Raw genomic sequence first — 17,251 nt, 5'->3', positions numbered from 1 at the left:
GACTTCCAGCAAATCTGAAATGTGATAGCAAAATAACATACTAGAAGGGTGTAGGAGCAAGCCATCAGCTCTATATAGCTCTGTAGCAAAGGAAGCTATACTTTACCGCATGCTTGTAAAGGTTAACTTAGGTCATCAAGAAAATGTGACACTGTCATTATGCTGTTTAAAACATCAGAGTGTAAAACATCTATTAAACATGGTTGTTTAAGCCTTAAAGGAATAATTATTTAGAACTTGTGTTATCAAAATGCACCATTCCAGAAAATATTATATAATGAAGAATTAACAATTTAAATTTAGTACAATAGAAGCAAATCAACCTAATTTATCAAAACACAGTTAATTTTTATGAGTATATGTGTATTTCTTTACACAGGGCAGGTGCTTTGTACATACCGTTATGTGCAGAATAACAAGGTGTTTTTATTAAAGCATGTAGACACAATCCACATCAGCATGGACTAGCATTTCTACTCCTGGTCTCTTCCTCAAATACCAATTAGTGACATTGGGCAACTATGGCTACTACCATCAAAATATTCTCAACCTGATGGTCCAAACACAAATGCCTCTAAACATAAATACCTCTAAATAATGATACTCTGAGAATACTCTAAAATATACATTTCCTTTTGGAACTTAGGTATCTGGGTAAAAATGAAGATTCCTGAATACTGTTTACTAATATTCTTTAATGATCTATAATGAAGACAAAATGTTACATAAAATCTTAGCTTGATGAAAAGGTCAACAAATAATTATTTTGCTAACTGTTGTGGTGGTAATATAGTATATTTAAAGAAAACAACAATCAAAAGCATTGGCTTTGAAGTCAAGTATATTTGGGTTTTTAAACCCTAATCCTAATCAGTGACACATAGAGTTTCTGAGCTTTAGCTTTCTAGTATGTAAGACACTGAGAGACTAACTTCCAGGGTTATTGTGAACATTATAAAAAATAATGCTTAAATTTTAAATGTTCAACATACTCCATATACCTTCAATATTTCTCTAGGAATGTGTTCAGTGTGGAAATACCTATAGTAAAAATAAACAGTAATGCAAAATCAGGATTCATGGCCAAACATAACTGTTTATTAATTTTTTTAATAAACATTCAGTTTCTTCCTTTAAAAAAAACGTAGAATTTAAATATTTCCCATCCTATCACATACAAGTCTGTATACATTATTTACATCTCAGTTAAAACATATTACAGATTTTTCTGACACTCAGTTTAAATTAAAAATGGTGAAGCAGTTAAACTTTGATCAATAATAACTACAATCTGAGTAATCTTGGCACAGTTTACAACATAGCGCCCACACTGCATTTCATATTTTAGACCATTTTTCCCCTTCTAGCTACTTTAATATAGAGAGAAACTATCTATCTCCATGAGAGCAGGATCCCTGTCTATGCATTCTCTGCAGTACTTGCACAATGTGAATGCTGCCCCTATGCTTACATTATCTGGCACTGGCAGTATTCTTTTGCTTTTGTCCTCAGAAATGATTTCTATTCAAACTTTAAGTGTTCCCATGTTTACTGCATTCTCTCTCATCCTAGATTTCATGACACTTTTCCTAGATAATTTTAAGTAACAATGTATAGGAATAAAATTCAAATAGAACAAAAGTTAAGTGTTCCCCACAAGATTAGTGCCCTTATCACCCTAGTTATACATGTACAAAAATAACAAATACAATTTAGTGGCTGTAAAAAACTATTTCCCCTAAAAATAGTTACCTCTGCACAACAATTTAAGGAGAAAAGTGTTCTTAAAATGAAAATGCACTAATCTGTTTTACAGCCTGCACAATTAAGTATTTCAGAAACAAAAAATATGTGCAAACTGTAAGAAACACCCACATATAAGAATTTAATAATATATGAGAAATTAAATATTAACAAAAAATTTAAATTTATATCACTAATAATCTCAGCTTCAGTGATGTAATTTAAAGAAAGCTATCAACCAAAATCAACCAAAAATGCTTATGTAAATTGCATCTTCCAACACTTCAGCTGAAACCTATGTATTAACAGCAAGTACTTCAGAATCACTAACAATGAGGAATTGCACAATCACACTTTGTTTTCTAAGTGTGTGTTGGGGGTGCGGGGTAATATGGAAAGTCAATAGCAGTAAAGAACTAATTTACCACCAAGGAGAAGGAGATGACAGGTAAACATATAGCTGGAAAAGGCCAGTGATTTCACTGTCTATCTTAGAGAACTGTAATCTAAAATTTTCTATTGTATAATGTGCAGAAAAAGAAACATCATACTTGCAAAACTGAAAGTACTCAATATTTTAATCTGTATTTTCTGTCTTTTGTCAAAATTTAAGTATCAATTCAACTACAAGTGGCAGACATGGAGCACAATTTATACCTTCAAAATGAATTCTTCTCTATGATTAGCTCATTAGGAAAGCCTTAAAAATTCAAATTGTCTTCAGTCAGAATTGTTACCATATCTTAAACTTTTTCATTAAATCTTGACTTTACCTCTAAACATTTATCTCATACACCATTAAACTGATAGCTGAACAACAGTAATTCCTATGGTGAATCTTAACATTATGACAAAACTCTGATATTTAACTTATTTTAGGAGGGGTCCTTAAATCTAGATCTAAATCTAGATCTAGAATAGCATTTCTAAGAATTGGTATATTCTTTCATAACCCAGATAAGTTTCAAAATAAGTTAAGTTTTCTTCTTGGTAAATGCGGTCACATTTTCAAATTACAAATATGTTTCTGGTCCCATATCTTTTAAAAAGATATTCAAAATTTTAAAGTTATAAATGATATATAAAATGATTATACAATTTTAAATATTTCATGTGATATGTAGGCTTAAAACTCAGCATGATTAATATATAAAATTAATTCCAATTTCTTTGTACAATGATCTCTAGTCTTTAAATTCAAATTGTTCTTTTGAGTGAAAATATATTTAAAAAAAAAAAGATGGAGGTAAAAGCTGTTGTTTCCTTAAGCTACTTCTATCTTAAATATTGGATCTATTTTTTCTTACTACCCTTTCAATCAAAACTATCCTACAGCAGTCAAGATAGAATTCAAAAGTTATCAGAGAAAGGAACAAAAAATAGAAAACAAGAGAAAGACTTTGATTTTCTTTTATTATTATATCTAACTGTAAGGTAATTGAAACTAAATTTAAAACAATAAAATAAAACCTATACATCCAAATGATTACTGTTCACTTCAAAGTAGTGATTCAGGAAACTATTCCTTTTTTAAATGATGCTACCAATGCTCAAAACATTGTCTTCTGCAAATTCAGAGCCTATGGCAGGAAGTCCTTTTGAACTTCCCTAATGGTTTAGTTCTAAGAAAGCAGCAAAGTAGAGTTGGTTTAGTGAATGAGATAGTTCATATGAAGATGCCAAGAAAGTTTTTGGTGCAACTAAAATAGATTTTGTTGCATAATCATAATCCAATTCTCAAGGCATCTCTGAAAGCGTTCCAAAAACATTACACTTTTGCAGCATAGCTGGAATAAGTAGTGCTCCCAAAGGAACCACTCTGAAGATAAACTCTCATCTGGATATTTAAGCTATGACATTTATTTTAAAAGAAAGTCCTACAACTTAATAATTGTATCTCATATTTTACCATTTCAGTGGTTATCAAAACCTCTCTCAGAGAGGGTGTAGACAAAGGTATAAAAGAAATCTGTCATTCTGCTATTTTCCCATAAGCAAGGAAAATGCTAATACATAAAATGGAGTCTCGTGATTACATGTAAAATATAAATATCCACAACATCTGTATTTCCTGAATATAAGATATTGTAGTGCTTTATCTTTCCTGATAAGCCAGGCAGTAACTCAGTATGAGATATATTATACACTGAACATGTCTTCTCCTACCTAATACATTTTATGCTTACTATTTAGAATTTACAAATGACAAACAAAGGCAGAAAGAGATACCAATCTAAAATCTTTCAGTTTAAGGTAAACTGACCTCCAAAGCCTCTACCAGCTAACACACACATGCTCACTGTTTTACTGCAGTCTAATGCCATGGTCCCTATGGGAAACAGAATAATCAAGTCGGCAAATGAAAGCAAGTAGCACCATCTACTGCTAAGTAAAAGATTTTCACTCTTTCTGTTATTAATTTCTCTCCACCATTACTTCCTCATTTAAAATAATTCCTAAAACTTGCTTCATATCAACATTTAACCAAAGCATTGTGCCAATAATACTATGTTAACTTACTACTTTATATTTTATGCTTTTATCAGCAGATAAGAAAACCACCTTCTGTTTTATATCTCTGCATAAACAGCAGGAGGAAAAATCATTATCTTGATTATTTATAAATTAAATAAAGAGATTTGGAAAGAATCCCATAGACATTTATAAGCAAACTCTGCCGTAAAACTAAGATTTGATTCTTGTTTTATAAAGGGCATCTTACTAATGCTTATGGGAACCAACTGAATCAAAGTAACTTTTTATTAAATCAGTTATTTCTCACATGCTCTGGTGAGTGTTTCCTTACTTGCAGCCATGTAACATCATGTACAATGCCAGGCCTCTCCCTGGGAGAACTTCTCTACCTTGTTACCATATATACACATACGTATCTCTTTACTTCCCAATACCTCTGTTTAAAGGAATACTCAGAAGCAGGCACCTGCGATTCTGGCACAGTGACAACAAACTCCCATCTACATACAGTAGGAAAGTAGGCCTATTACTAAACATTAATTTACAGAAACATTTTTCTGTTTTTTACAGTGAACTATGGTATAAGGCTTAAAAGAGCAAGAACAATTTTTCACTATTCTCTCTATACTTGGCTATTGCAACTCTTTTGTTATTGGGTTGATATGAAGTCAATGCAGTATGGAAGACTACTGAATAATCATGTGCTTCATTTTCCTAAATAGGTGGGACCCCAAATCACTTGATGTCAAATTTTATTTCTGAATCAACCTACAGTGGCTGATATTAGCTATTTGGATACTAAAAGATTTATTCTAAGGAAATCAGCTAGTTCTCACTGCAGTTTAGAAATAAGCATTACCAATGAATGTCCAATATATTTGCCTCTGCTAGGCTCTCCTGTTACTCCTACTGTTGGTACTTGGAGAATGATTGCTAGAAATGAAAACGGAGAAAGAGACAGTTCCTAGTGATCATAATTGTAATGGCAATACATTGTATACTGCTTTACTTGTTAATGGCAAAAACAAACTGATTTCATTTTAGATTCTTTTCTACTAAGTGTTTTTAGTCTATACAATTTCAGAGCAAGATTTCTATTCTACAAGAAAAGAGGTATATATTTCTAATTGAAGGAAGACTGTATATTTCTAACTGAAGGAAAGAGATTTACCAGAAAGGACAAAATTAAAATTGGAAGTCTGAAAAGGGTATTTCTCAAAAATAAAACTGAAGTGAAAAACGTTAATATTTATTTTAAAAACTAAGTTTGTGAACTCTTTACTTACAGGGATAATTCACTAGAAAGTCATGGCAAATAAAATGTAAAAGTTAAATAACTACTGAATTAGCACTTTCATTGTTTGATATCACTGCAAAAAAAAATTTCCTTTCACAGTGAAAATATCAGAAGTCAGAATGCTTCAAACTGGGACTATAATAAGCAAAGAAGGTACTGTATCATTTTAAAATGATAGGCAAACACCAGCTCCATTCACTGAATGGAAATGCTGGAAAGTGATGCATTTCTCCAAATAGTCCTTAAATTCCATGTTTAATGTCTATACCTAAAATTAATAATTTATTTTTAACTTCTCATGGAAGTGGATTCCTAAAAGGAAGTCTCTAAGACTTTGTTTACAAGAAATTGATTAAAATCTTCATGCCATTCTATTCAAGGGTTTTAGACAGGACTTTCTTGAACTTGACTCCCCATACTTAATCCCATCCCTAACTCCCCATACAAATTAACCCCCACAACCAAACACACACTCCTCTCCCCTCCTCTTCAAAGTAGAAGGGGATTCTGCAGACTTATGGCTCATTTGGCAATTGCTAAGAAACCTCACAGTTCAGCATCACCTCTGAAGATGGCAAACCTATATACAACCTGAATTTTTACACCTACAGTGCAGTTAACATGTAGAAACAAGCCAAAATGCAATAGGTACTACATTTCAACATCTTCAAGTTTCAATATCACAGATATCAAGAGATGGAAAAAGACCTGCTTGTAGAACTTTGAGCATTTGTTGAACACAATTACCATCAATATCAAAAATAATTAAGAAATACTAAATTTTTATGTTCTACATGCACACCTTTACAAATTGTGTTTTTTCACTGTAGTAAAAGCTGGAAATCACCAAGTTAGGTAAACTATGGCTTTTATCGTAGATATTTTAAAACATGCATCAGTAAGTGCCCTGGGTGGTGATCCTAATATTGTTTCAAGCCCTGTTCAGTTCTATGTCTGTGCTTTGCACCTCAGAAGTGAGCCTGCCAAGGCACTTAAAAACAAGTCTTTCAGGGACTTCAAAAATCAGCCACAATTTACACAACACAGAACCCCCATCCATCAGCAGTCCAATCAATAAGCATTTTCTTTCAACACACCATATTATCAAAAATTCCACAAGTAACCAAAACCAAGTCAAAAAAAAAAAAAATGAAAACACTTTATGCCACTAAGGCAATATTTACCCCTATCAATAATGGTTCTTGGCTTCCTCTAGCAATAGAATATGAATATGGTTTCATTTATTCAGAATAAAGAAAAAGGAACCCAAATAAGCCCCCCAAACCTAAGACAAAAACAACTGAGATAAAATACAACAAAATCCAAATACACTCCACACAGTTTCATTTGAGGAACAATTCATACAGCTCTGCATCCTTTTATCTGTCCTTTGAGGTGAGTTTTTCAATCAGTTCTTGGAGTGGTGCAAGTTCTCTTCTATCAATAAGGTTGAATTCCTATGCATGATAAAGACAGGCAGAAGAAATAATAAAAACATATTACTTACATCTAATTCCAAAGCAGATTTCTATTAACATTTGTTAGAAATTAACTTTTAAAGTAAATAAAAGTGAAATTTTTTTTCAAAAAGTTTTTTTCTATTCCCTAGCTCTGTGTCTTAGGCAAATCACTCAACTACTTCTGATATTATTACATTTTACATCTGTCACAATATTAGGATAGATCCCCCTACCTCATAAAATTATTGTGGGGACTAAATGTGATACTGTATGTTAACCACTTCATGTAACCCCTGGCATAAACTAAACACTCAATAAATGGGAGTTGCTGCTTCCTGTTAAAACGAATAACCTGGGCACCAATTTTTTTTTGTGTGTGTGAGGAAGATCAGCCCTGTGCTAACATCTGCCAATCCTCCTCTTTTTTTGCTGAGGAAGACTGGCCCTGGGCTAACATCCGTGCCCATCTTCCTCCACTTTATATGGGACGCCGCCACAGCATGGCTTGCCAAGCAGTGCGTCGGTGCGCGCCCTGGATCTGAACTGGTGAACCCCGGGCCGCGGCAGTGGAGTGCGCACACTTAACCACTTGCACCACGGGGCCAGCCCCCCTGGGCACCATTTAGATATAGTCAACCAAGCAGGGACCAAAAAGATGCATCTCAGGCAAATTTCAGCACTATATGAAGAGTAAAAGAGTCAGTTGAGGAATGTGCGTAGGTATGTTCTTGGCCCTGTGGACTCCTCACACTCTGTGGGGAATACAGCTGCAGAAAGACCAGGGAGGGATTCTCTAAATTGAGACCCAGAGCAGAGGCCCCTCTTACTCAATCAGCAGTATGTGATAATGTATAACTAAGGGACCTACCTTTAAGAAAGTCACAGTGTCCTGAGATATAAATAGGCTCAGATGTGGTGAATGTCACGTTATCGATCCCCTACTATTTGCTAGGAGTTGGTAGATACAGTGCACTTTAAGATCATACAGTAGAGTAAAACTAACCCTTCTGGTGGGAGAATATCCTCTCCTAAACCACTAAAACCTGAACTTCAGTAATCACGTTCTGCCTAAACCAAAGCACACATGCAAACTTTAAGATCAAGTTTTCCTTTGTTTCCACAGGTGTCTGTAGATGGAATACCACAGTAAAGTAATTGCTCAGAGCAACAGTTTTGGCAAGATCTCCTAAAATGTGTTCATGTAGGTGAAATTAAGACACAAAAGGGAGCCGGCCCTGTGTCTTAGCGGTTAAGTGCGCGTGCTCCGATGCTGGCTGCCCGGGTTCGGATCCCGGGCACGCACCTACGTGCCGCTTCTCCGGCCATGCTGGGGCCGCGTCCCACATACAGCAACTAGAAGGCTGTGCAGCTATGACATACAACTATCTACTGGGGCTTTGGGGGAAAAAAATAAATTAAAAAAAAAAAGACACAAAAGGGGTGCCTTCATGTCAAGAGTGTGTATAGAGGGAACTGACACATTTTTCGTTAGTGGAGATGAGGTGTGGAGAAGGCATTTGTAAGTATATGCCCACAGAAGTACAAAAACAACACTGATTCAAGCCTTGGACTTCTGCCTACCACCTGCCCTCTCAACTTCCACCAGAAAAAAGGGGGTTAGCTTATCCGTTTCCACCTCTTTTTCACTCCCGCCTGTTAGTTCTCTAATTATTATAGCAGGATAAGAACAGCCTCCCTCCTCTTAGTCTACATCACTAAGAACTCGAGAGAAGGAAGAGGAGGTCAACTAAGGAGTCAGGGCAAAGACTAATGGGCCTCTGGGACAGCAACACTCTTTGGGACATTTTCCCCTTTTGAACATAATGGTCAGTACCTAACTTAAAAATCATTCAGAATATGGTCCAAAAAAGGAGAAAAAAAAAGGTGTGATATTCAAAGCCCATTTCCAGGCCAGAGTATGCTAAAAAAAATCCAGGGTAGACAGAAGAGTAGGAAGAGTGCTAAAATGCTCAAGAGACCAAGTTCATCTGTAGGTCTGCCAAACCGGCTAGGTTCGTTCTTCAGTCCCTCCATATGGCCTGTTAAATGAAGTAAATCCAAGGCAAATCCTCTGAGATCCATTTTAGATTTGCATGCCACCAGCTTGGAGATGAACGGAATTGAGAAACAGAAGGCCAGTCGTTATCATCATGGCAAGTATAGAAGAGGATGAAGACTAAAGAGATATGGCAAATTTTACCTTGACAGTATGGATGCAGTGTTCACCACAGAACTCCGTAGGTAACTGCTTTTACTGAGCAAAAAAAGCCTCCTAATCCAACTCACCTGGACAAAAAAGATAAAGTGCTTGAAAGATGTATTGAGATGCGCTTCCTCCTGAAGCTGGATCACAGGGTCGAAATGCTGATGATAAATATGAGCATAAACCCTGAAGAGGCGTTTGAGTATAGTTTTTGCCACAGACATGAAATTCTTCGGGAATGGGACACCTAGTAAAATAGATAAACAACCCCCTCTATTAACAAGAGATGAGAACAAGGCAATATGAGTTTGTCAGCAAATGACAACATAAATTACTAAGACAAAGTTGAAAAGAAGTATTTATGAATTACTACTTAATATGCCCACTGTAGTTACAGAAGTTCTCAACATATCATGAACGAAAATAAACTTCAAAGCATCTCTGGAATAAGAACTAGTCTTCAGTATAGCCCTTTATGCCTCTAATATATAACCACTTTACTAAAATGAAACAAATAAATTCCTAAGATGGTAATGGAGCTAAAACTCACACTCAGATCTTCAGATTTCTTAACATGAAGTCTCGATACGGGGCCGGCCCCGTGGCTTAGCGGTTAAGTGCGCGCGCTCCACTGCTGGCAGCCCGGGTTCAGATCCCGGGCGCGCACTGACGCACCACTTCTCCAGCCATGCTGAGGCCACGTCCCACATACAGCAACTAGAAGGATGTGCAACTATGACATACAACTATCTACTGGGGGCTTTGGGGGAAAAAAAAAAAGGAGGAGGATTGGCAATAGATGTTATCTCAGAGCCGGTCTTCCTCAGCAAAAAGAGGAGGATTAGCATGGATGTTAGCTCAGGGCTGATCTCCCTCACACACACACACACAAAAAGTCTCGATACAAATATTTGCTGAACACAAATAATATATTAACCATGTTCAGTTTTGTTTAAAAGGCTTGTAATATATTTTTATATTTCTTTCTATGGAAATTATTTCATTACTACTCCAGCTCTACATTTATCCTGAAATTATCTGCAGTCTTACTCCACTAGGCTCATTGTTTTATGAATTAGAACACTTTTACAGCATTAAACAAATATAAACTAAAAATTCCATATCCTTTGTTACACTAGCTAAATGATCCAGATTGGCAAAACACAAGCCAAATACTGATACTACTGGGTTCAATGTCATCACATTGCCCACTGCTCATTTAAAAATATTATAGGTCACAAGGAAACATAAGACAAACCATACTATATAAAATAGTATGCCTACACTCTTCAAAAATATCAGCGTCATGAAAAACCAAAAAAGACTGAAGTACACATATTCCACATTAAAAGAGGCTAAAGAGACATGACAACTGAATGAAAACAAATGTCAAAGATTTTCTTTCATTATAAAAGATATTATTGGGAAATTGTGAAAAATCTGAATGAAATCTGTAAATTATACAATAGTGTTGGGGTTAATTTCCTGATTTTGATAGTTATACTGTGATTTTCTAAGGAAATATACATTGAAGCACGTACGAATAAAGGTGCAACATATATGCAACTTACTCTCAAACAGTTCAGGGAAAAGAAAGATTGTGGGGGAGGGGAGGGAGGGAGAGACAGAAAGCAAATGTGGTAAAACATTGGCAACTAAAGAATCTGGAAGAAGGATATTCAGGGATTCTTTGCATGATTCTTAAAAATTTTCTAAAAGTCTGAAACTGAGTCAAAATAAAAAGTTAAAAAACATATTATGGGTGATAAAAGATAAGGTGAGGGCACTTATCCACGTAATGCAGTTTTGAAAAATAGATCTTTTATTATAAAGGCTCCAAAGCAAAGCATTCAACAAATGAGTTTAAAACAATCCATAATAACAGCAGCTATTTACATTGCTATCTCCCGCACCACACCCTTCTAAAAACTAAAAGCATAAAGTATAGTCAAAAAGTTGTCTACTGTTAGAAGAGCAAATTCTTAATTTTTTCAGAAAACACAGTTGTAAGAAGTTTGAGAAGGTAAAATCATATGAACTGTCTAGATGTGAACAATTTCCACTTGAAAGGTCAGCCTTTAAGAGCAAATATGAAAAAGCAAAAGTCACTCAGTTGATAACAGGCCAACTCCTCAAATCTTCTTGTTTTCTCCTCACCTAGCTTGATTTCACACTCTGTAAGATTCACACTGTGGGTCATAAATTCAAATTACCTCTTTGCCACAAATATAATGTAAGACTGGATATGTGTCATAAAACTCCTTCCCTAAACAAGAAATGGATGACTGGAGCAGATGATATTGACTGCCTACCCAATATCCAGTCTCTTTTTTCCATAACAGCCAGATTTTGATCTTCTCATTGTTTAAAATTAAGGGAGTTTTACCTTAACGTTCATGATAAACTTCGTATGAAAAAGGACACTTTTAAATGTATAAGATTAGAAATATTTTGATAGGTATGGTAATCCAGTATGGTTCCTGGAATAGAGAGCCAGTAAGCTCTAGAAACATATAAAATTAGATACATCATGATGGATCCCAATTATACAAAACAATTATACCAATTTTTGATGGAAATAATGTCTCATCATCCAACTGGTCCTGAACCCAAGTCATCAGGTAATCAATATACTTTGGCGCAGAGCACTTAATAGGCTTCTTTATGTTTGTTCCATCTGCCCAATGATACTCATATCTGTATTGGAAAGATAAACAGCACACAGAATATCAGTATATATCTATATATAGTGTGTGTATTTTATATGTGTATGTGTATTATGAATGTATATAGGACACCTTTTAAACAATCTGCTCCTCCCAATAAAGACTTTTCACATTTGGCATTTAAATTTAGCATTTTTAATTGCTACTGGACTATTTTGTATTTATCACAATTCAAACTAAGCAGATCCCATAAAACTCATTTTTTATGAGCTTTCCTTCATATATAGCGTTTACATTTTAGAATTGTACATTGCCATAGTAGAAAATCTAGCTTATTTCCCACTTCTATGATGACCATCTTTAATCTTTACAGTTGTTTTTCTTCCTTGAAAAACATCTCTCCTTATTTTAACTTGGGGCTTTAAATTTTGAGTTAAGGATAGAGAATGACACAGGAAGCTCCAAAGTAAGATGAATGAAGAAGAGAATGATTTAATATTTGAATACATTTGGTTGAAGAGCTAAGCATGCCTTTAAAGAAAAGCAGCAATCCAAATAAAGATGCCTATAGGATTTGGGTATTAATAGAACACTATTCTTTGGTATATAAACATTTAATGTCCACCTAACATGTGAGAAATACTGTGTCAAGGAATATTGGTCTTGAACAAGGGACACCAAAATGAAAGACACTTTCCCTGTTCTCAAAGAGAATAGACTAGTAGAGAAGATAGACTTGTAAATGAGTAAGCAAAAACAGTAAAAGAATGCTAATAGAGTTACTTACACACACATACACACACACACACACAACCACAACCTGAATTTTAGGATAAAGAATAAGCACACAGCTGAAACTCCAAAGTATAAAAATCTCTAAACTGAACTAGCACTTAGTTTTCTAGTTTCCAAAAGGTTACTTCTGCCACTTAGCTTCTCTCTCTGAATCAACTGTGTTTTTCTAAGCTTGTCCCAGAGTTCGGACTGGCAGAATGATAGGTCAGTTAGCCTAGCAAAGGAGATGAAGGAAAATATAATGGAAAAATCCTACAGGTTATTTTAAACTATGAAATTATCTTGAGATAGGATAAATAAGGATGCTTTCTATTTAATCATAGCTACTTACACCTGAACAATAAAAAAAACCTAAACAGGATACACCTGAATAAACATTATGCCAGCATACCTTATTGCCAACCCTAGGCAACAGGGCTGACTGTCAAATCTATTTGGAAGGTGTCCAAGAGGAGATTCTCCAACACTTCTTGGCATCCTATTCCACTGTTTAATCACTTTCACAGTCAAGAGGTTCTTCCTAATATAAATCTAAAGTCCTGAGTGTGACTTAAGCCTATTTTCATTTGATCCTCTTAGGAGATAGAGACCATGGATAGCAGGACTTTTAACCATCATTACTCTTTACTTCAAGAAAGAGACTCATCCATGTTTTCTCCATCATGTTAAGAAATCTTAGCAATTTTGCCTTTCCCTCACAATCATGTTTTTCATTTTGTTAATGACTTTTAGGTGTTCCATATTTATTTTTTAATGCAAAAATCAGAAGCAGACACAGTAAACCAAAAAATCATTTTCAATATCCTGAAGCTTTTAAAAAAATACCAACTTTCAATATCCTAAGGCTTTTTGAAAAATAAAAAAAACTGTATATTGCTTATACTTCTAGAGTTTGTAACTATAATTCTCTGATCCTTTCTTTTCCTTTTGTAATGTTTATACTTAAGATGACTTCATCTTGTAACTCTATTTTGCTCCTTTGATTTTTTTATTTCACCTTTGACAGACCATTCTCTTTGACATTTATTTGTCATCATGGCATGATTCAAAACTGCAAACTCCAAAATATTCACTTCCAACTCCAAATGAATATTCATTCATTTCTTGATTAATAATAATAATAAAAAGTGAATGAGGACAAAATCCTATGAACCATCACTCAATACCACTTTGCAAGGGGCCAGTGCTAAGCTATTAAAAAATACCTCTCCTTGGTACAATCCTGAGCATCTGCTGGTAAAGATGGCAAACCATGACGACAACACATCTTCTCAGCACTAATAATAGACAAAAGTTAAAATTCTCAAAAAAACAGGAAGAAAGGGAGGGTAGGTGGAAGGAGGGAAGGGAAGGAAGGAGAAGGACAGAAAGAAAAAAAGGAAGAAAGGAAGTTGAGACGATGGAAGGAAGAAAGGAAGGAAGGAGAATGGAAGAAGGAAGGAAGGAGATAAGGAAGGAGATCATTTTCCATTTTTGTAGTATTTTTACAGAGACCCTGTGCCTGTAACTTTTGAAGAACTAGGTACATTCTTCTTATACCATCTATTTAGATAAGGTTTCCATGGGGAAAGTGATCAGAGCATTATTCTAAGTGGCAGTGATTCTCCCTAGTTCACAGGAACAAGATGTTGGTGTATTATCGGAAAAATTCCCAATAAAATACTAATCAACTGCAAATGGGAAAATGACAGATTTGAGATGAAGAAACCTTGCAAAAACTAGTATGATAAGGTAATCAGGGTTAACATCACTAGTGATGGATGGTAGATAGTGAATGCCTCCTGATATGATCCACTGAGAAAACAAGTATCATTTTTGTGGTGTTCCTGCCAAGAATGCAAGGCCTGAATGTGGTCATAAGGAAACATCAGACAGAATGTGTCAGGCTCCCCAAGACCACTGCCACATTTGATGATTTGCTAAGAGGACTTACAGAACTCAGCATATGGTTGTACTCCCAGCTATGATTTATTACAGTGAAATAACACAAACCAAAATCAGCCAAGGGAAAAGGCAAATGGGGCCAAGTCCAGAGGAAACCAGGCACAAGCTTCCAAGAGTCCTCTCTCAGTGGCGTCACACCAGATGTGCTTAACTCCCCCAAGACTGAGTTGTGATAACACGGCTTAACTACTGTCTACCAGGAAAGCTCATTAGAGACTCAGTGTCTCTATTGGGAGATGGTGAGGTAGGCACCCTCTGCATGCACATACCAGAATTCCAGACTCCCACAAGGAAAGCATAAGCCATGTCATTTGTACAAACAGTTTAGACACAGTGAGCCACTCTTAACAGTTAGGGCGGTGGGAAGCTTCCGAAATCCAAATTCCCAGATGCCATCCAAGGACCAACCTTGCAAGCAGACCTTTCAAGAGATAGCAGAGAGGCCTGCTATGTCAACTCTTTTCTGCACAGAGGCCAATACAGGGAAAGACTGAGGAACTATTCCAAATTGAAGGTACCTGAAGAGATAAGTCAAACAAATGCAATACATTTTCCTAGATAGGATCCTGGATCAGAAAGAAAAAACAGATACTGTTGAGGCAGCTGATGAAATATGAATGGTGTCTATGGACTGGAGGAAGTGATTTGAAGGGTCTGTATGCTGGTTATGTAGAAGAGTATCCTTGTTTTTGGAAAATCACAGTTGAATGTGTCAGGATAAAGGAGCATAATGTCTATAACTTGCTCAAAAGGTTCAGAAAAAATTAATGTTAATGAGTATACATATAGAGAGAGAGTAGGTAATAAAGCAAATGCAGTAAAATATTAATAATTGGGGAATCTGGATGAAAGGGATATGGGAGTTCTTTGTGCAGGGATATGGGAGTTCTTTGTGCTGTTCTGGCAACTTTTCTGTACCCTTAAAATTATTTGAAGATTTGAAGTTTGCAATAGTTTGAAAATAAGTTATTTTCAGTATGTTTGAAAATACGTTCTTTTCAAAAAATTACCTTAAGAAATATTCAAAGCGTATTATTTTGAACATCTTTGATGATGACAAATTGTCAATTCTTTTTAAAAGCACTGGATTCTGAGAAACACCTAAGCTCTTTTGTAGTCAATCTGAGGAACAAGGTAAATGACTCCAACTAGGTAATATTTCATTCAATAAGTGAACTTGGTCAAAAAGTAAAGTATGATGATGAAGTAATAAAACTGAATCTTTTGGGTGGCTAGTGATCTGACTCTGATACTGCAATTTAAAAGTTACCAAAAATAATCTGAGCAATGAAAGCACCCGTACAATAAATGAATGGCAATCTAAGGTCACTACTTATAATACTCCTAAGCATGAGTAAGTTTGGGCAATTTGTTTTGTTTTGATATTTATACCTTGTATATAATTAGGAGGGAGAATATACTTTATAAAAAGTCAACACTAAAAATAAAATTTCTCTCTATACGTGCCCTATAAGCATCAATTAATATTTCTTATAAGAAAATAATACAATGTAGCAATTTAAGAGTACAGGCAATAGAATCAGAGAGACCTGAATTTCAACCCTAGTTCTGCCTGTTTCTAGATAACAGGACCTTGGACATGTTACTTAACCTTTCTCAGACTCAATTTCTTTTCCTGTTAAAATGAGGATAACAATAGTTTTCTTACCTCATAGGGCTGCTGTATGAAGGAAAAGACATGATGCATGAAAGGCCTTACATTTAGGTAGCATAAAATAAATGGTAGCTGCCATTGTTATTATCAGCCATAGTAATAATAAAATCCAGTTTCAAAAATTTATTGGTCTAAGCAACACTTATTGAGTGCTAACTAGGTAGCAGGCACTGTTCTTGCACCAGAAGAACAAATCCAACAGGTAAAATAAAACATGTATAAGTATAAAGTATAAGTATAATGTAACAGAGAAACACAACCATAAAGACAAAAAAGTTAAATAGAAAGATCCCATCTAGTCTGAAGAAATCAGAAGGTTTCATGGAGAAAGAAGCATTTGATGTAGGCATTGAAGATGGGTAAGATTTTTTGAAATATTAGCAGATGATGATAGAAGAGGTATGGGAAAAGAAGAAAAATATCCAAGAGAAGAACAAAATGAGTAAGTTTTCAAAGTATAAGTAATGGAGAGAAAAGCAAAGCATTTCCAGTAACCTAGTTTGGATAGACCAGAGGAGATACACAAGCAAACAGAGGAAAAGCATGATGGAGGACAATATAGGGAGGGCCATAAAGCTCAGGCTAAAGAATCTGGACTGAATATATTAGTCATGGGTGAACCACTGAAGGAGATGCTAAGTAGAGAAATTATATGGTCAGAAACTTTCTTCTTATCTAAGAACTATAAAAGTAAAAATGAGAACTGGTCATGAACCATGTCTTACTTTGGGCCAGCTGACATCACCGGACAACTTTCCTCTGTACAGAAATCTGTGATGGTTCCATAAAGCATGTTGATCTGATTGAAGAAATCCACAGCTGCAAAGCAAATATCAGTTATTAGTAACAAGTTAAATTGTAATTGTACTCAGGCAGAATCTTAGATTTATCCATGTTCTTTCCTCTACAAAAAACAGGTGAAAAGCATACACAGAAATCACAATATTTGGCCACACTGACATTAGGAGCTTCTGTTTATTAAAGCGAATCCCT

The 17,251-nt window shown here is 35.2% G+C and overlaps 1 protein-coding gene across 2 annotated transcripts in view; it reads right to left on the bottom strand.

Annotated features, from left to right (window-relative positions):
• Positions 1 to 6,734: 6,734 nt before the first annotated feature.
• MOB1B (MOB kinase activator 1B) overlaps positions 6,735 to 17,251 on the bottom strand; it is a 51,034-nt gene continuing 40,517 nt past the window's right edge. For both annotated transcript variants that reach the window (XM_058547236.1, XM_058547237.1), the window contains 4 exons: positions 16,984 to 17,077; positions 11,742 to 11,875; positions 9,262 to 9,425; positions 6,735 to 6,972 (listed from right to left, as the gene is read on the bottom strand). In XM_058547236.1, coding sequence (XP_058403219.1) covers positions 6,895 to 6,972; positions 9,262 to 9,425; positions 11,742 to 11,875; positions 16,984 to 17,077 — 470 coding nt within the window. In that variant the 3' untranslated portion in view covers positions 6,735 to 6,894. The remainder of the gene's footprint in view (positions 6,973 to 9,261; positions 9,426 to 11,741; positions 11,876 to 16,983; positions 17,078 to 17,251) is intronic.

This window comes from Diceros bicornis, chromosome 8 (genome assembly GCF_020826845.1).
Source record: "Diceros bicornis minor isolate mBicDic1 chromosome 8, mDicBic1.mat.cur, whole genome shotgun sequence".
Classification (NCBI taxonomy): Eukaryota; Metazoa; Chordata; class Mammalia; order Perissodactyla; family Rhinocerotidae; genus Diceros; species Diceros bicornis.
Note: the sequence above shows the minus strand (reverse complement) of the source record. Positions and strands in the feature narration are given on the sequence as shown.